Genomic DNA, 20,000 nt, shown 5'->3' on the forward strand with positions numbered 1-20,000 from the left:
TAAAAGCCACATCTGGAAGTAATTTCGAAGAAAAATGGTCGAAAACTCAGGTGCAGGTACTTTAGAGCAATGCCACTTAGAAAGATATGGTGGTGTCGAAAATGGGGTGAGGTGAGTTGAGGGGGTACATTAACAAGAAGCAAACGTGACGATTCGGTGAATACCAGGATTAGTATTTCGCTATTTCTTTTGCTTTTCTAAAGAAAAGAACAGAAAAGAAAAGAAAGATCGAGGAAAATAGTGGAATAGAAGTAGTGAGAAAGAGAGGAAGTAAGAGAGTAAGAAAGAAAGAGATAAAATGAGAGAGAGAGAGAGAGAGAGATTGAGAGAGAGAGAAAATGAGGAAGAAAGAGAAGTCACGATATTATCTTCTCTTTCCGCTTTTCTTTCGCCTCTGGTGGTACAACCTGCAACGACAAGGACAACTTAGCTTTTCGTATTCTCCATTTTTCGCGACGACTTTTACACTGTTAAGACGTTGCAATAATTATTGTTCCTTTTCTCTCTTTCTTTCTCTGATTCTCCCTCTCTTTTTTTCTCTCTTTCTCCTTTGTCTTTTCTATAACTTTCCAATCGTTTCTTTCCTTATTGGATTTCTTTTTAATGTTTTTTTCCTCTTCTTCTTTTTCTTTATTCTTATCTATTAACAGAATTTCATTCGGATTTTGTTGCGATACGAAATTCGTTTACACGTAAGTACGTATGTACATTCGTATCATTTGATAAATTACGATATTTGATATCTAAATAAATAATAATATTTTCTTTCTCCTTCTTCTTTCTTTTTCTTTTTTCATGAAAAATTAGAGACATTAATTATCACGATTAATATAATTTATAATATAATTTATTATGATTAATATGATTTTGTGGTTTTTCCAGCAGTAAATAATGTGAAATTGAAAGAAATTTTAAAACAGAATGATATTTATTGTCGGTTTTAACTTAATAAATATTTAAGTACCGATTAAATGATCTTAAATATTTCTAAGTAAGTGGAATGAAAGGGCAAAAAAAAATTCTTTTCCCTTTTTTTTTCCATTGTAATATGAATTATGTGAAATTATCGATATTATTCAGATAGATATTCTTCGTGCGATAACGCGAAACATGAGTATAAAGTTTTTCAGCTTTCCGTAAGAGGAACGTGCTTATTTGAAAATTGCACAGACTTCAGAAAAGGACTCCCGTCGCTTGAGTTAGAACCACTCGTTGGATATTTATTCTCTTCAGGTTCGGTATTGTCAGGATACTTTTAAAATGGTGCATAAGAGATACTGTCAGAAGTAGAGTAAAATAGAAATAGCGATAGAGATAGATAAATAGAAAGAGAGAAAGAGAGATAGAGAAATAGGGAGAGAGATCGAAGGATCAAGGTATTGATCGTAAGCGGCTTGGTCCATTGGGAGATTTTAGCTTTGTACTCACGAAACAGAACTATTTGGCTCGTTCTCGTGAATTTCACACCTTGATATAATCGGGAATACCATCTAGACTAGACTAGACGTGAAGTTAGATGCGTTTGGTGTGCTATTATACGCGTATACCTCGAAAAGCGACCACTATCTATCTATGTATTTGTCTGTTTCTCTTTCTCTCTCTCTCTCTCTCTCTTTCTCTCCCTTGTCTCTTTCTCTTTAACTTTCTCTGTCTCTTTTTCACTTTCTCTTTTTGGATCAATTTACTACATAGGAAAATCTGGATCCACATGAATCTCTCATACGTGCAGATGGATAAACGTATGTATGTATCTAAGGAGGGTGATTCGAGTGACAAAAATCGGAAGAGATTATCTAATCGTGATGATCGAATCATTTCGATAAGTATTCAAAATCACGGACGGTTTTCATATTTTTCTTTTTCTTTTTTCTTTTTTTTTTTTTTTTTTTTTTTCTTTAATAAGATCTCGAAAATTTCTTTATTTCTTATAAGTGCAATTACGTTTACGATTTAAATATTCTCTTTATAAAGTTCGATTTAATTTCATTGGTATATTATAAAAATGTTTCTTCTTCGTTTTATCGTTTATTCGAGATCGATTAATAAGGATTTTCTTTTTTTTTTTTTTTTTTTTATCAATAGTATTCGCGCGTTATATTAAATCAATTCTTACTAATCGAACCTTCGTCGATGTGTCAACGAGCAAGGGAACAAGATTTGCCATTTAAATCCGCTTTGAGACGGCTAGCTTTGTAAAATGTTAGGACTGAAAAAAGCTCTGTTTTATTTTTCGTGTACATATATATATATATATATATATATGTGTGTGTGTGTGTGTGTGTGTGTGTATTTATATGTATGCGCTTATACATATGTACATGTATGTACGTTCAACGATTGCCGAATACAAGGGGGTTCATAATATGTAAGTTCATCGCTGGCGCGCTGATGCGTGCGTAATCCCATGGTGCTTACCGATAGCATCATGGGTTTTATTTTCATTATTCATTTGTTCGGCTGTTCCCCATGGATGGTTGGAAAGCTTACACGTATAACCCCATGTTTCTATGCCGCTTTAATCAGATAAAACCGCGGCATACATCGCCGAAAATCGTTCTGCGATTCATCATTGCACGATCTTTCTAAAACATTCGAATTATTTAAGCCTTTGATTCGTATATATATTAGACATTAGTTAAGTTTTTTCTGTTCTTTCTTTTTTTTTTTTCCTTTTTTTTTTCTTTTTTTTTTCCTTTTATTTTTACAGAATTTTTAATCAAGAGAGAATGAATAGATAGATTGCGTTAAATTGGTATTTGAAATTTTTTACTTTCCATTAATATTCAATTTAATTTTCTAATTGATTCTAATTCATCGATTAACATTTAATCTTTTAATTTCTTATAATGACATGTAATTTTTAAGTCGTATATTTCAATTTCTTTTTTTTTTTTTTTTTCTTTTTTTTTACTATCAAATTAATTATAAATTAATACAGTAAATAATAAATTATAAATTTTACTATAAATTTTATATTATATAATTACTCCTATATACGAGAATTATAGATAAGAATTCTAGACGATTAATAATATTTTATATCTTTATTTATCTTTTTCTTATTCATATAAATTATGTAATTATAGGTGTATACGTGTATCGATGTTTTACTAAAATCGATTGTATAATTTTTTCATTTATTTCAAAATCGATAGAAGTAAATCGTCCGATTTCGAATAATCAATCTGAAAAATCAAATAATATCTAATCGTTTTAATCGCTAATGAGAAGCGTGCATTTTTGAAATGATCTAGTTCGTTAATTTTTTTTAATTCTTTGTAAGGAAACGAAGGAGTACGATAATTAAACGATCAGATTAATTAACGCGAGAGTCGATTTAACGAATCGTAAACTCGAATTGTGCCATTTCTAACGTTCTCATTACATTACAATAAAAGAAAGAAAAAGAAAAAGAAAAAGAAAAAGAAAAAAAAAAGAAACTGTGTCGCGAACAATGAGATTTAAACAAATCAAAATCTTTTAAAAGGATCTATATCGGGTTCCTAAAAAAATATCTATCTATATTCGACATTGATCGATATATTTATAATTTTTTTTTTTATATATAAGAAATAATACAAAATTTTTATATCAATTATTTTACACTTATTAGACATACTTATTATTTTACACTTATTTCAGTCTACTTGAAATACCACAAAGAAAGAATTTTAAACGAATTCTATAAAATTGAATGACCTGATTAACGTGTTAATCAAATTTATGGTAAAAGATTGAGGAAGGAAATATGAGCCGAAAAGAAAGGAAGAAAAAAAGTACAGAGAGAAAAAAAAAGAAAACTCTATGAAATTAAATTCAACATAACAAATCGTAAACAGTTAATTAAATTTCATTAGTCTCGATGTCACGACTACTAATTCGGCAAAGATATGACGCTAATCACTTGAAACAAATCGTCCAATTGATCTGATTGAAAACGAGAGAAGAAAAAAAAGAAAAAGGAAAAAAAAAAGGGGGAAACAAAATCAGTCCGTCGAAGTGTGATGATAAAAAAAAAAAAAAAAAAACAAAACAAAACAAAACAAAAAAAAAGGAGAAAAAAGAATAGAAAAAAAAGGAGAGAAAAAATAGAAAAAATAGAAAAGGTGGGGGAAGAAAAAACGAAAACAATCTCCAAAAGAAACTAATCGAAAAAAAAAAGAAAAGAAAAGAAAAGAAAGAGAAAAAAAAAAGAAGAAAAAAAAGAAAAAAGAGAAAACAACAAGAAAAGAAATGAAAAATGGAAAGAAAAAAAGGAAGAAGAGGAAAGGGGGAAAAGACAGAAACGAAAATGGGGGGAAAAAAAGAAAGAGAGGAAAAAAAGACCAAAAAAAAAAAAAAAAAAAAAAAAAAAAAAAAAAAAAAAAAAAACGAGAAAAGACGTGCCCCTAAGGTTTAGAAGAGATCTCGTCTTCTTCGCAAAAGGAAACACGATATCCCTCGTCTTGGTCCGCCCACGTGTTCTACGTTGACCGTTAAAATTTGCCTCTGCGCGCTCGCGACATCATCTCGTGCCCGACGCGATGGTAGGCGGTGTATTATTTTTCCACCGGTTCGCCAAATTGGCTCGCACGGAATCTCGAATTACTCGACACTCGATATCACCAGGAGGATAAAACTTCCACCTAGCTTGTGTAGCTCTCTCTCTCTCTTTCTTTCTCTCTCTCTCTCTCTCTCTCTTTCTCTCTGTCTCTTTCTCTCTTTCTTTCTCTTTCTCTATCTCTCATAAACAGACGTACACTCTCTCTTTCTCTTTCTCTCTCACTCTCTCTCTCTCACTCTTTCTCTCACTTATTCTGTATCTCTATCTTTCTCACACGAATGAAGGACGTTTAAAAAGAAGTCGATGATACATTTCCCATTGAGAACGTTACGTTCTCTCTCTCTCTCTCTCTCTCTCTCTCTCTCTCTCTCTCTCATTTTGTTTCTTTCTCTTTCTTTCTTATGTCTATCTTACTCTCTTTATGTCTATCTTACTCTCTTTCTCTCTCTCTCTCTCTCTCTCTCTCTCTCTTATTCTCCCTTTATGTCCGTCTTTCTCTTCTCTCTCCATCGTCGTGGCCTGCCTCCATGATCTTCTCCCTTACCGTAATACGTCGGTCTTGCATATGGGGGCTCTCCATGCACGACCCGTAACCCAATAGGCTTCCCGTAGGAAGATCATGCTTCGGTACAAAGGCTGATCGCTACATCGCACGCGATCACGATGCACGTCACAGAAACTGATGATCTTCATAGCACCATTTGCACGATTCTTTCTTCAATATGTAAGCATTATATACTTACATACATACATATATATATATATACATATGAGTACGTATATACACACGTACATACACGTAAGTACGTACCAACGGAATCATCAATATCGTCTGACTTTTTCTTTTTATCTATGGTAACTATCATTATGTGCGTGCGCGATAATTTATCCTTTTCTCTCTCTCTCTCTCTCTCTCTCTCTCTCTCTTTCTTATTAAGTTCGAACGTTTTGTCGATTTTGAAAGTTTCTTTGAGGTTGTCCGACTTCTTTTTTCTTTTTTTCTTTTGAGCAATAATTAAATAATTTTATTTGTTGTTAATTAATCGAATTTAATTAAGAAAATACAATATGGTATATATATATATATATATATATATATTTATTCCTTTTTTATTTTATTTAATTGTCTATAGAAAACGTCATTCACTTTTAAAATCATACACGTTCTTATATATATATATATTTCTTTAAGTTCAATTTCGTTTTATCTGATATAAATGAAAATTTAATTGTTATCTCGTAAATTTTAATTGTATATTCGTAAATTTTCACGTTATACAATAGTCAAATATAAACAAGGAACAAAAAGTTATTTTACACTGAGAAAATGAATACGATTGATGTTCCATTTAATAACGACGTTTAATTCACGAGAAATCTTCGATCAATTGCAAATTGATTTCTTAGATTCGTATGAAATCTTCATTTATTTTCTATTATATATGTTATTACACGAAGATTTTTCTACGATAATATTGTACGATTGTGTATTGCCTTTGATGAAAGAAAGGAAAAAATAAAAAAAAAAAAGAATAAAAAAGGGAGATAGAAAGAGAGAAAGAGGAAGAAAAAAGAACGTACAAGAAAAATATTCCTCTTCAGTTTCATTCGAACGCAATCAACCATTTTCCTCTTTGTATTCTTTCCATTGTGGTATTGCAACAGTTTACGTACAAGGTTTGGAAAGGTAAAGGGTTTTGAAAAACAGTTGGATGCCTACTAACAAAAGTGTTTTATTCGTTTACAAAGAACTTACACTATTATCGAATACGTTAACACTCGAACTTGTTGTAATTGCTAACCGGTGAATCGAGTTTCGAGAAAAAGAGAGAGAGAGAGAGAGAGTGAGAGAAAGATAGAGACAGAGAGGGAGAGGGTGAGAGAGAGAGAGAGAGAGAGAGAGAGAGAGAGAGAGAGAGAGAGAGAGAGTGCATGGTAATGGCACGGAACGAGCCTTGATCTATCCTATGGATCTATGGATCTAAAGATCGTTTATCATCTAAGATATCATATTTTATTTCTTACGTGTTATTCGATTATATACATAAAGGGATTCTGTATTGGACGAAAATATATTATGAATCAATAATTAATCATTTGCAATAATTTGTTATTCATTGATTTAACCTTTTCATTATTAATGGTGATTATAATCATATAGACAAAATTCTATATGAATTGAGAATTATGAATGAGTTTATTTTGATATCTTCATATGCAATCAAAGTCCTTTATTCCGATTAATTCGTAATAATTCTCTTTAGAATTCGTTTTATTTATTCGTTTGATAATAACTTTAATAAGAAATCAATGATTTGGATGATACGAGGAAATGGTAGACTTTACTATACTTAACGTACAACTTGAAGTCTAAAAATAATCAAATAATATATTTATACAATTTGTCATTGAATCACAATTCTTATTGCAATTTATTATAATTATTGATTCGTTCTTTATAATATATTGCTACGCATGTATGATCGTGAAAGAAAGTACTGTACACGTATATGTAACACAAGGATTTTCTTTTTTTTCTTTTTTTTTTTTTTTCTTGGCAATAATTTCTAATTCTAAAATTAGAATATATATTATGTTGTTGAAAACGATCCGTTTTCTTATTATTTATATCCTTATTATATTATTTTCTATGCTTATATTATCACGATTTTATTTCTTTTTCTTCTTTTTCTTCTTTTTCTTCATTCGTCATTACATTCGTGATTATCATTGACAGTTAATATTCTTACCAAATCATTCGATGACTCTACAACGTTTGTGTATGTAACAGTATCACGATTTCTAACGAATTCCATTTTCCATTTTCCATCTTGTTTCTTAAAAGCGAAGAAAACACTTAGAAGTATCACGAAAACGATTAGCAATGTTATGCCGGACCATAAAATTGGATAAAAAATCGATGAAACCGACTCGCATTCCAATTCGTAGATTGGAATTTCCTTGAGAAGTTTGCTACGATGTCGTTCTGGCATGGAACATCTAAATATAACACATTCATTCATGAATTGTGTGTAATATAATTAAAGGACATTTAAATGTAAATGGAGATACTTTTTCTTTTTTTTTTTTTTTTTTCAAAGAATTTCTATTAGAGAAGGTATTACTAGAGCCATCTATGAGATAACACCTGAGACTATTGAAATAATGCGATAAACTGTTATCATATGAATTTGTCTTACTTGATCTCTGTGCTCAATTCTTTCAAAGAATTATTCATGTTAAGCCATTGCATTTTACAATCACATTTCCATGGATTATCCCGAAGATTTACAACAGCCGTTCTTTGTAAAATCAATCGAAGATCAGACTCCAAAGTTTCCAAAGCACAATTCTCGATCGATAAACGTTGAAGTCGTGGTAATAAAAGGCCATGATGCGGCCAAACCGTAAGTTGCACCAAATTTCTACATCCTGCTAATGATAATATCTCCAAACTTGTTAAATTTTCTAAATCGTTTAATCCAAGTTTCGTCAAATTTGGCATATTATTCATTTTAAGTTCTCTTAGTTGTGGTAGGAATAAACCATTCAGTTGAAAGATTTCCGTTCCCGATATATCAAGTTCTTCTAGAGTCATCGGTAAAAGAGGGATCATACTTATCGGATTCCATGATAAATTCAAAATCGAAAGATTAATTAAATTTTTAAATAGCTCTGCGGAGAAGAAAGAACTCGAGACATTTTTTAAATCGAGATGTTTCAACGCACTCAACGTCCAAAATGCATTTTCGTGAATTCCATCACCGATCGGATTGTCAGCTAACGAGAGAAATTCTAAAATCTAAAGACAGAGAGAGCCACCATTAAATTTTACTTGTACCTCCATTTTTTTTTTTTTTTATCTTCTTTAGCTTTTTAAATTTAAATGTCTATGGCGGGATATCTTTGTGGATTAAAATTGTAAAAGATAAAACGTACCTTTAAATGTTCCAACATAGTCTCATTGACGATAGATAATTTGTTCGATGATAAATCCAATATTTTAAGCTTCAATATTCTTTCATTGAGCGCATTGTCATCAATATATTCCAACTTGTTATGGCTGACATTTAATACTTGCAGATTGTATTCGTCTTTGCAAAGGAAAAAGAAACGTTGCAGATGATTCTGCGATAGATCCAATGTTTTCAAGGAAGCTAAATTCGTCGAGCAATCGAGAAAACTGTCAAATTGATTTTGACGTAATATTAAATCTGTCACTTCGCTCAGCGATATAACCGATTGAATTTTTAAGAAGAAATCTTCTTTCTTTAAACCGTTATTGGTAAGATTAACCTAAAAAATTAAATATTCGTATTTGCTATTTATCTTTTTCTCTCCCTTTTTTCATTTGCGTTGTGGACTATTATGATCGTAAGATTAAGTTGGAACAAAAACATTATGAGAGAGCGAAAGAGAGAGAAAGAGAGAGAGAAAGAGGGAAAGAGAGAGAGAGAGAGAGAGAGAGAGAGAGAGAGAGAGAGAGAAATAAGAAATGATAATGAAACCGGAAGAAGATATTTCAGAGAATGTCGCATTTATCCAAAACGATTACGAATTGTTTGTAATAAGCGAAATTTGAAATAAAGAATCATTAAAGGAAATATTCACAACGATGATGATGATGATGATGATGATGATGATGATGATGATGATGATGATGATGATGATGATGATGATGATGACGACAATGATGATGATGATGATAATGATAATGAAAACAATACGCGGAACATCACCCACCGTGGTTGCCAAAACGGATGACAGGATCGAAGCAAAAACTACGAATATTCCGAGCAACATATCGTACAGTACTGCGTCTGGATTATTTAGATCCGATTTAGAGAAAAATAGATCGATCGATCGATCGATCGTTTCGATACTTTCTTATAACCGAGACTGTGTTAACTTCGAAGAATGTCTCTCGCAGAACGGTCCAGCGGAATGACAACGAATTCATCAGCGACGATCCCTGCTTGCTTCGTCCAGTGCCGAACTACGAGGGGCTCGGATGGGGTAATTATAATTGCAAATCTAACTTCAATCTTAATTCGAACGGTTCATTGATATTTATAAAAAGTTCATAAGTTACCAATCCTAAAATGAAAATGAAATCTTCAAAAAATTTCTACACACGAACGATAGTTACGTTTTTCTATTTCAATATTTTCTCTTGATATTCTTTAATATTATTCCATATTTGTTTGTTTCGTTTCTTTTCTTTTATATTATTCCTTACACGTCGAACGAAGTATAAATAATATTTTCTTTCAAAGATGTACCATTTCGTTTCGCGGGGCACTTGCAATGAAAGGATACGTTTCCGATCAAAAGTTCAGAACCGCCGAGAGGCGAACGTACCACTTTTAAGATAAACCGCGATTATTACTCGCGTTTAGCCACTCGCACTTGTTTCCCCGTTACTAATACTATTATTATTATCAGTACAATCATGAGCTACCGGACGTATAATTGTTTTTACTGTCAAGCTTAATCGCTTTTATATATTTTTTTTTAATATAATTTACACACCACCCGTTCGTATAGACTTATTGATATCGGAGAGTTCGATTTGAAGCTGACGTTGATTGTAAAATCTCGTCGGTGTGTTGATCTTAAAAGAAAGAAAGAAAGAAAGAAAGAAAGAAAGAAGAGAGAGAGAGAGAGACAGAGAGAGAGAGAGAGAGAGAGAAAGTATCGTTTGAAAATTTTCGGTGCAACGAAATGTTATAAACGTAATCTATTTTCTACCATATTCATTGGGAATAAAAATAAAGGGAGAACGCGATAAAGATGACTTCGTGTAGATGAACTGAAAGTCTAACAATGATAACATTTTCATCGAGTTCTGCATCATCGGTTAAATTAATTAACATTTAAAAATGTACAATATCATTATGCATATATCCGTGAAAGAATTATCATTTTTTACGATATTGAAAGAAAGAGAGAGACCCAAGGATTTTTTTTTAAATTTATATTATACCCAGGTATAATCATTTTCTTCTTCTTCTTCTTCTTCCTCTTCTCCTCCTTTTTTTTTTCGCTCTCTGACCTTCGATACAAATTGTTATTGCTCGAGAGCTCGTAAAATTAAAGACCATTTTTTTTTATCAATATTGTAAATTTTTTTTATTAATCCCTGCCAACCTATACGATATCGGTATATTTTATTCTGCAATATAAATTTATTCCGGCCGTATTTTTTCTTTTTTTTTTTTTTTTTTTTTTTTTAAAGAATAATTCTCCTCGCGTTTGGCCGAAGGAAGAGAGCAAATTAAAAAAAAAAAAAGAATAAAAAAAAGATAAAAAAAAAAAAAAAAAAAAAAAAAAAAGAACATAAATAAATAAATAAATAAATAAAAAAGAAAGAAAAACAACGCAAATGATTTATTGAGAAATCAGTGTTACGGTGCGAAATAAATATAAACAAAAAGCTCATTAAGAGTCAGACGTTTATTCACAGCGTTTTGTATCATCATTAACCGTTCGAAATGAATTATTATATTTTAGATATATGCAATATATAGTAACAAATATCGTAGTATTTTGGATTCGTGTTCAATAACAAAGGCAAGATAGGCGATCATTTTTTCGGAGTTTGTGGTGTACTCGTAGCTTTAAATACCAATGGATTCGATACGCGAAATATGCTAGGTAACATCGTCGCTAGTGTTCCAAAAACTTCTTCCGACATTCCCTATGAAAAATACATACGTATATTAATAATGATTAGAAATTTGATAGTATTAATACTATATGATAATATTTCGTATGAAAGATATATGTATACTGTATAAGTCTGATATACTTTTGGTACAAGAAATTGTAAGTTCTTCAATTCTGCTCCACCCCATGATGCCATTTCTATCATAAAACCTTTGACACATTTGAAAACAAGTTCGGCCCTTTTGGTGCACCATGCCACTGTCATTTCCTGATGATTAAAAATCGATCGAATTATATTAATTCTTTAAGTCGTGTTTCAAATAAGAATCATGAAAATTGCTGACCTCTGTCATTTCATGAACTAATAGGACTGGTATAGTCAAGGTGGTAACGTCGTTGCAACAAGCTGTTTTTAAAATATTCCTCAACCCCAAAATGGCCGGATGCCTTGAATTAATATCACCTACGATTTGTTAATTAGAAAATATGTTTCTCTTTCTCCCTTTTTTTTTTTTTGTAATTTTTCTTTCCCTCTCTCTCTCTCTCTCTCTCTCTCTCTCTCTCTCTTTCTCTCTCACACTCTCTCTATCTCTGTTCATAAATAATGATCATACCTACCAGATCTTAATGAATCATTTACCACCATGTGAAATACTACATGGACCTGTGCTAAATTGGAATGTCTCGTGATAAAAACGTCACCAGTTTGTAACGTTTTACTCATTGGTTTTTTTGTCTAAAATCATGAAGAATCATCGATCTTCATTATTGACATTTATAAAATCCAGAGGATAGTATGTTACCTGTGGATCACTTCCTTCACGATGATGAGCTTGTCGCCAAGCTACAACTTCTTTTACATCCTCACGAATTTTTTCCAACTGTTCGTCAATCGGTGGAAAATGAAATTCTGTCGTCAATTGACATATCGAGCATAATTCTACAATGTATCGCGGCGTATTAGATATATTAAAAGATAATTTTAATTAATTAACGATTATTTATTAATCGAACACCTTTCGTTATTCCGGAATAACTTCCGAGATGATTGTCGCTTAACAAAACCAATCCACATAAATCGTTCGAATATAATCCTAAAGCCGTTTGCAATCTCTGTGGCGTTGGATCACTATTATATAAATATATCGCAAAATTGTAAAAATTTTTATATTAGTTAAAATAAATAATATCATATTTGTTTTTTTTTCTTTTTTTTTTTTTTTTTACCCAGTATCGCTCTTTTTCGTTCGACAAAAATCGAGAACATCGCCTGTGAGTATTCGAATATTATGCATTTGTTTCATTTGCGAGCCTAAATGTATAGTAAAGCTTTCTTCGAGCACAGTATAATCCGACGTTTGTTTTTCTTCGTTTGGAACAAATGTACCTAATGCTGGTCTTATTGGTGGCATTGGTACCATCGGTGAGCCCCTAATATTATATTCATTAATTTCTTTGAATATAATCAAAGGATTTTTCATGTTGTTTTTTTATAGACCCCCCCCTCCAAAAAAAAGAAAAGAAAAGAAAAGAAAAAAGAAAATAAAAACTTACACAGGAGTTGGTAACATATTCGTTTGTTGTTCTTCCAATAATCTCATTATCCAATTACGATACTGTCGTCTTTGTTCTAATTTTAAAGCATCGACTCTCGAACCCCAATGGCCCTGTAGCAAGCTTTGCTCTTCAAAATGACGACCAGCCATGTCGTTTATAGATTTTTCAGTTGATCCAGCTTCTAAAGCTTCAACGGCTACACGCATTTCCTCGGTTTGCCTGGAAGACATTTTTCCATTCATTCTCAAACGGAATATTCTGTTTGTATATTCTTTAAATAGCGGAGGGTCAACTAACCAAGCCTCTATGATGATAGTAGGGCAATTGCATTCAAGTGAAAATATATTAATTGCTTAGGTCAAGTGTGGAATATGCCTTGTGATTTTCTATTGTTAACGCAATCATACCTGATTTATAAGAATTTATAACTTATAAGGAACGTACTCGTTATCGAATTTATTCGTCTCTATATAGGATTATCTATAGAATTTCAGACGTATAAGAAGAAAGGGGTGGATTATATTCGTTATAATTAAAACAGATCGTGTGTCTATATAATTTATTAGTTAAAAACAAAAGAAAAAAAAAAGAAAAAAAAAAAAAAGAAAAAAAAAGAAAAAGAAAAAAAAAATAGGTTTCTCAATTCAAACCTAATAAATCCATCAATTAATTCACGATAAGTAGTACGTTGTAAGAATAAATCGTGAAAACGATCGTTTGCTTACCGTATAATCTTAATAGTACTAAAGTTACTGATAATCTATACAGAAAGGTCAATGTAAATCATAATTCACGTTCTATATATATTTCTATTGATAATATATTGGAATCTTGACCTTTCTCTGCTATTAGATTTTCTAATGGAATATAATAGATAAATAAAATATTATACATTATGTTTTTGTTTTATTAATTAAGCTAATTATCTGGTAAGAACGTTCATATGGGAATAAAAATATTTTTTTGTTTTTTTTTTTTGTTTTTTTTTTTTCCTTTTTTTTTCTTTCTTCTTAAGTAAATCATAGATTGCGTATATAAGTACTAACTTTTGAGTAAGCTGTTCGTAATCAGTGTTCCTCATTTGAATGACTTCTGTGACATCTCTACCATATTTATGTTCTGCTTGTAGAATTGGTTCTAAAGATGGTGAGTGTACTAATCTATGGTAAGCTGCTGCAAATAATTCTTCATCCGTTGTTCCTATTGGATCTGCATACTCTACTGTTTTTTGTTTATATGTCTTTTCCCAGTTTTTAATTATATCCTCTATATTCAGATCACCTTTCTTCGTAGCGTTTATAACTTTTTCTGACTTCTCATCATAAAATTGTAGAGTTAACTCTTTAATAGTACGTTGTATAGTATCCATTAAATCAGACTCGATATAGTATGGTAATTTAAATGATGACATAATCCTATATGTCAATTCTTTGATAGAACCTTGATATGGAATTTTTAAAGGTATTTCTAATACATATTCCTCATTTGTTGTACATGTTGGAAATCGGTACATAAAAACCTTTTCAACATATTCTTCTTCAAGTAGACTCATTTTTCATACTAAAAATTCAAAATCTTATATTATGTGAAATTAGTATAAATTGTTTTAAAACATTGATTTCAGTAAATGTAATAATTAAAAGATTAAGATATATCTATTAAATATATTAAGAAATTAAATTGTATTATTATAAAAAAAAAAAAAAAAAAAAAAAAAACCATGATTATTACAAAAGTATAAGAAATCAATACGGTTTGATTGTAAAGCAAATATTATTGCTTTAAGGTGAACTTTCGCAACATTCGGATCAAAAGGTTAAAGATAATCCTTAGAAATATATGCAAGTTTGTTTATTATGAATCTTTCCTCGATATACATTTTTACACCTAATTTAATTATCTATTAGATCAAGTCCATTTTTAAAATAAATTTAATATTTTCATTAAACAAAAATATTTATTATTGATTTAATTCTTATAATTTTGTATTTCTTCTTTATATGTTTTTCAATTTATTTTATTAACAAATACGATATTTTAAAGTTTTAGTTCTTTCGATTTAAGAAAATTGTTAAAAATCGTAATACTTTTCAAAATCAATTATTCTCAGTGAAATAAAATATCAAATTTATTTTTATATAATATTTTACTATAAAAAAGTTTGAAAAGTTTAGATTTTTATTATCGACGCAAGAGGGCATTAATGTAAACTAACTGAATCACTTGTAAATTGATATAATCTTAATCATGCAGGAAAAATCTATGTAAAGGTATATTAACAAGAAAGAAAAGACAATACTTACGGTTATTACTTATAGAAAATAGAAATGATTTCAATACTTTTAATAATATAAAAAAGACTTAAATGAAAGATCGTTGTTGAATGTCATGTTATGATTCTATAGTAGTTAACCTAAAACTTGTTAATTAAATTTTTAATCTATCCATATTATCGTTAACAATTATTTAATCTCCTTAAACGATTAATGCGTGCTCCGTTTAATTTATCGCACATTGTTAAATGATCGTTTTAAAATAATATGTTACTCATAAAAGCAACAATCACTGACCGAACTGTAACGCCTCTGCGATGACTTAATTCAATGTTCCCAACCTAATATTTGAATTTGCTTGAGAATATAATTTATTACGCATTTATTTCCTTGAATAAAGTAAAATCGTTTCTTCGGTTATTTATATATATATATAATTAAATATATTTTATAAAGTTGTATTAGTGAATAAGATTAAATTATTAATATATTTGATATTTAAAGCGGGAAATTATAACGTTGGTAATACTGTATCTCGTTTGGCGGCATTATCAGATTTTTGCACATTGTTTGCTATTTCTTTTTAATTACTTTTTATATTTTCTCTTGTATATTAAGTAACGAATTCTATCATGTTCGATGATAAAAATCACGCCGAGCTAACGGATGCCGAAGCTGAATTATACGATCGGCAAATTCGTCTATGGGGTCTGGAATCGCAAAAGCGGTATGATTATTCTAACCTATAAAAGACAGTCACCGTTAAAGCATAGTAATAAATATCTTATGATTATTAATAAATTTATTTAATAAAAACATTTTGAAAAGTTTAAGAAAGAAAAATGGAAAAGTTTTATTTTTTTTTCAATCAACTTTATTTATTAATATTAGAAATAATATCATAAGTGTACCTTATCTTTTTACAGATTAAGATCAGCAAAAGTATTATTGATAGGACTTGGTGGATTTGGTGCTGAAATAGCAAAAAATATTATATTAGCAGGCGTTAAAACAATTACCCTTTTAGATCATAGAAATATGACAATAGAAGATACTTGTTCCCAGTTTTTTATACCTAATGATCAGATTGGTAAAAATGTATGTAAGTTTTTTATTGATTCATTTAATATAATTATGTCATTTTTTTATATGCCATTATGTATTCACAGAAAGCAGAAGCATCTTTACAAAGAACTCAGAATTTGAATCCTATGGTCAATGTAGAAGCAGATTCTACCAATATAGATGATAAACCGGATGAATATTTCAGTAATTTCAATGTTATCTGTGCTACTCAGTGTACTATTACTCAATTAAAAAGACTTAATAAAATATGTAGACAGCATAAGATAAAATTCTTTGCTGGAGATGTTTGGGGTACTTTTGGATATACTTTTGCTGATTTGGATGAACATGAATATGTTGAGTAAGTAACCTTTATGTAAAAAATAATTATAGATACTTTTTTATTATTTTTTTTAATTACAAATACTTTTTGTAGAAAAGTATTTATATTGGACATAAACAAAGAGCTATACTTTTAGGGATATTGTGCAAACTAAACCAGTAAATGCTGAAGCAGGTGGTGAACCTAAAGGGAAAGAAAAATTTGAAAAGATTGTTATTACTGAAAAACGTAAGGACAATTTTGTTCCTTTTGAGTCTATCATAGATATAGATAAAAGTCGTCTTCCTACAAGAGAATCAGAAATGTATTATATGATGATGAGTAAGTGTTTTCTTTCTTAATGATAATTATAGTATTAAATAAATATTATAATCTTGTTAAATTTTGCAGTAATGTTGCATTATCGTGAGAAGTATAAGAGTGATCCTTTACCTAATGAAAGAGGTTCAGAAAAATTGAAAACAGAATCAACAGCCATTATAGAAAAATATCAACTAGGAGATAAAATAAATTCTTTGATAGAGTATGTATTTTTGTTTTATTGATTTAAGAATATACTTAAAAAAATTTCTCATTGTATATTTTATTTAATTCAGGGGAGATTTGTATGGTCAAATTAGTCCAATTTGTGCCATAGTAGGTGGAGTTATGTCTCAAGAAATTATAAAGGCTGTATCACAAAAGGAAGCTCCCCATAATAATGTTTTTCTTTTCAATCCACAGACGTTGTGCGGCAAAATTTTAAAATTGGCGTAATAATCATAAGGTATTATTATCATCATTGTAATTTCTTGAAATTATTTTTTTCAGGTTCTCATAATAAGATTTTTGTACTTTATTAATAAATTAATTAATAACTATTGAATAGTTCGATAAAAAGTTTATGTATTATGAATAAAGTTGTATCTATGTTTATCCAACAACTTTTTTCTGTTTTAATTTTGTAACATGTTATTGTAGTAAACAACGTACTGTAATCACACACACACACATATGTATCCGTGTACACACGTACACACTGTGATATCAGAGAAAAAAAAAACAAGAAGACATTACGAATGTTTAGCAAAGGCAACCCACGTTTCAGTCGTATACTAACATTCAATTTTAAACATGATTTCACTTTTCATAGAAACTTTCCACGTACTCGTACGCGCGATTCACATTGTACATTTCATAAAGCAGCTCGTACTTTTCTCGTGGCCGATTGCACGGAAAATACGTCGTAATACGTAAAATGAGAACGGAAGAGAGCCCAGGATTTTGCGGGTTTAGGATATGACTCGTTACGTTTTATTATCAACCAACCGATATTACTTTCTACAACGAAAGAAGACAATATTTTTACGTCGACGTTGAAAGTAATTTTTCATAAATATTTTATTATTCCTTTAAAACATACATTTGTTTTATAATCTTCGAAAAATACGACACATTTTTATTTTCTATATTTCGTTAAGTAAAGTTTCGCTGAATCGCGTGTTTTCTAAGAGACTTCATATTGATATTCACCGAAGGGAGGGAGAGAGAGAGAGAGGGGGGGGTAGAAGTGAGGGGTTGAAGGTTTATTCCTGGGTAGTAGTAGCTGGGAATTATGATGTATCGTCTTTCCCTACAAACACAATGTCGTTGAACGTTGCAACGATTACGTGGTGTAGTAGTAGTAGTGGTAATAGTAGTAGTAGGGGGTGTATGTAAATCTAATGATCCTCATAGATGTCATGCCTTAGATGTACATGTAGTTGCCTTTATACAGGTATAAATGACATTTCCCTTAACGATACAGGCACGTGCTCTCTCTCTCTTCACGGCTGTCGAATTATCTTTCATGATAGTTTATTTGGTGCTCGTCGAAAAACCATTAGTCGAGCTTCACCTAAACCATGTTAAAGTTTACCCGTTATACTGTTACACCATTGCATCGTATTTGAGTGTGGTATAACGTGGATATTACGTGACTGATGCATTTTCTCGCGACTCGAAAAGCATATCGAATTGTTAGTCTTGACGATTTATAACTTTAACGTCGACTCGGTGATTCGATTTAGCAAATTCTTTTTTCTCTCTTTCTCTCTCATTTTTTTTTTTTCCCTCATAGACGCTCAATGTTATACATTTGTATGGTATATACGTATATATGTAATCCCGTATGACATAATAAAATTGAAAATATTTCTATTAACTTTCTCATTTTCTTTCTCGTTTCAGCTGGCACACCATTTGATACTACGTGTCGGACAATCGTTGAAAACATTAGAAAGGGTGATGCGGCATCTCTCACAGAGTTTTATACGATCGCGTGACGACTCGAGAAATACGTTAAATAACGTAAGAGACTCGTTGGTACTTCCCGTGACTCAGGTAAGGAATTTACCAAGACTACTTCCACTACTAATCTACATAATCACACTTTCATACGTACCATAACTACCAGTACTCTGTGTATAAATGTACTCCACTTTTACAAGTAGATCGATACAACGTGTATTTCTTTAGGAATGTTAAACTCGTCATCCATCGTAATGGAAAATAATCGATACAAATCGCGTTAAGCTCGTACAATTGAAAGTACAATATGCTCTTTTTAACGTTAACAATTTTATTAGTCCATTCCACGAAAGGAATTTTGCTAAGAGTTTATACTTTTATGGTTGTATAAACGTACTCAAGACACGACGTTAAGGTCCTTAACTTCTTCGACCTTGCGGCCCTTTTTTCGCGGTTTTCAAGTGAGAAAGAAAGAAAGAAAGAAAGAAAGAAAGAGAGAGAGAGAGAGAGAGTGGGAGGAAAAAAAAGAAAAGAAAAAAGGGTGTGCCCTTCACACATCCCGTCCGTTCCTTGATTTACGGTGTGCGACGGAAATTATTACCACCGTAAAAATATCTTCGGGCGTATTTATTGACAGAGAGCAAGCGAAGTATTGCCCCCGACAATACGTGAGAAGGGCTGACCTTAAAACGACAAGACTGTAGTTAAGCTGGCCTTAAATGACTGTTGTAAAAGGTCGGACCATTCGCATAAACGTATCGTCAATGCAGTTTTTCGGTATATAAGGAGAGCACATTCTTTGGCTAATGCACTTTTAATATTTTGACCGTCTACTGCACCCGGCGTTGAATTGCACGCGAGCCTGTATAGTTACGATTACTACGAGTAAATAATAAATCTTGGTATAACGGTCTGGTAAGAACGTACATAATCGTTTTCGTGGAACTTGCCTTACGTCCTTTTATTTTTTACTTGCTTTAGTATAAAACTTGTTCATTCGAATGAGTTATGCGCTTGTTAGATATAATTCGATGATAGACTTATAGGCGTCAATGATACTTCTTGTTTAATTTTTTCTTTCTTTTCTTTTCCTTTTTTTTTTTTTTTTATTCATTTTGTTAGACAATCAATTACCATCATTACATTCATATCAATCGAAATCAATATATATTAGCGAAAATGTAAATTGTTTTTTATTATAAACTTTAAAGATAAAATCTGAAAGAGATCTGTTAAATCAACGAATTATATACGATATATATATATATATATATATATATAT

At 30.7% G+C, this 20,000-nt stretch overlaps 3 protein-coding genes across 6 annotated transcripts; 1 reads left to right on the forward strand and 2 right to left on the reverse strand.

Moving 5' to 3' along the window:
* Positions 1 to 6,912: 6,912 nt before the first annotated feature.
* On the reverse strand, positions 6,913 to 10,712 carry LOC124951007 (leucine-rich repeat neuronal protein 1-like). Its single transcript, XM_047498677.1, has 4 exons — positions 9,287 to 10,712; positions 8,483 to 8,839; positions 7,744 to 8,345; positions 6,913 to 7,543 (listed from the first exon to the last, which is right to left on the reverse strand). The coding sequence occupies exons 1-4, from the start codon at positions 9,344 to 9,346 to the stop codon at positions 7,246 to 7,248; spliced, it is 1,317 nt and encodes a 438-aa protein (XP_047354633.1). The 5' UTR covers positions 9,347 to 10,712; the 3' UTR covers positions 6,913 to 7,245.
* On the forward strand, positions 9,456 to 17,373 carry LOC124951008 (SUMO-activating enzyme subunit 1). 2 transcript variants are annotated; one of them, XM_047498679.1, is made up of 7 exons: positions 15,016 to 15,039; positions 15,661 to 15,769; positions 15,969 to 16,140; positions 16,212 to 16,468; positions 16,587 to 16,771; positions 16,841 to 16,973; positions 17,047 to 17,373. In XM_047498679.1, exons 2-7 carry the CDS (start codon positions 15,675 to 15,677, stop codon positions 17,204 to 17,206), a joined length of 1,002 nt encoding a protein of 333 aa, XP_047354635.1. In that variant the 5' UTR covers positions 15,016 to 15,039; positions 15,661 to 15,674; the 3' UTR covers positions 17,207 to 17,373. The 2 variants fall into 2 exon arrangements, with proteins under 2 accessions (XP_047354636.1, XP_047354635.1); XM_047498680.1 differs by lacking the exons at positions 15,016 to 15,039; positions 15,661 to 15,769 and adding an exon at positions 9,456 to 9,559.
* LOC124951006 (protein C12orf4) lies at positions 10,982 to 15,379 on the reverse strand. Of its 3 annotated transcripts, none has more exons than XM_047498674.1 (10): positions 15,073 to 15,379; positions 13,816 to 14,329; positions 12,767 to 12,988; positions 12,440 to 12,643; positions 12,229 to 12,341; positions 12,016 to 12,152; positions 11,831 to 11,948; positions 11,557 to 11,675; positions 11,355 to 11,480; positions 10,982 to 11,243 (listed from the first exon to the last, which is right to left on the reverse strand). In XM_047498674.1, exons 2-10 carry the CDS (start codon positions 14,319 to 14,321, stop codon positions 11,130 to 11,132), a joined length of 1,659 nt encoding a protein of 552 aa, XP_047354630.1. In that variant the 5' UTR covers positions 14,322 to 14,329; positions 15,073 to 15,379; the 3' UTR covers positions 10,982 to 11,129. The 3 variants fall into 3 exon arrangements, with proteins under 3 accessions (XP_047354630.1, XP_047354632.1, XP_047354631.1); XM_047498676.1 differs by having other exon boundaries at positions 11,557 to 11,659; positions 11,827 to 11,948; positions 15,073 to 15,373; XM_047498675.1 differs by having other exon boundaries at positions 13,816 to 14,344; positions 15,073 to 15,373.
* Positions 17,374 to 20,000: the final 2,627 nt, after the last annotated feature.

Source organism: Vespa velutina, chromosome 8 (assembly GCF_912470025.1).
Source record: "Vespa velutina chromosome 8, iVesVel2.1, whole genome shotgun sequence".
Lineage (NCBI taxonomy): Eukaryota > Metazoa > Arthropoda > Insecta > Hymenoptera > Vespidae > Vespa > Vespa velutina.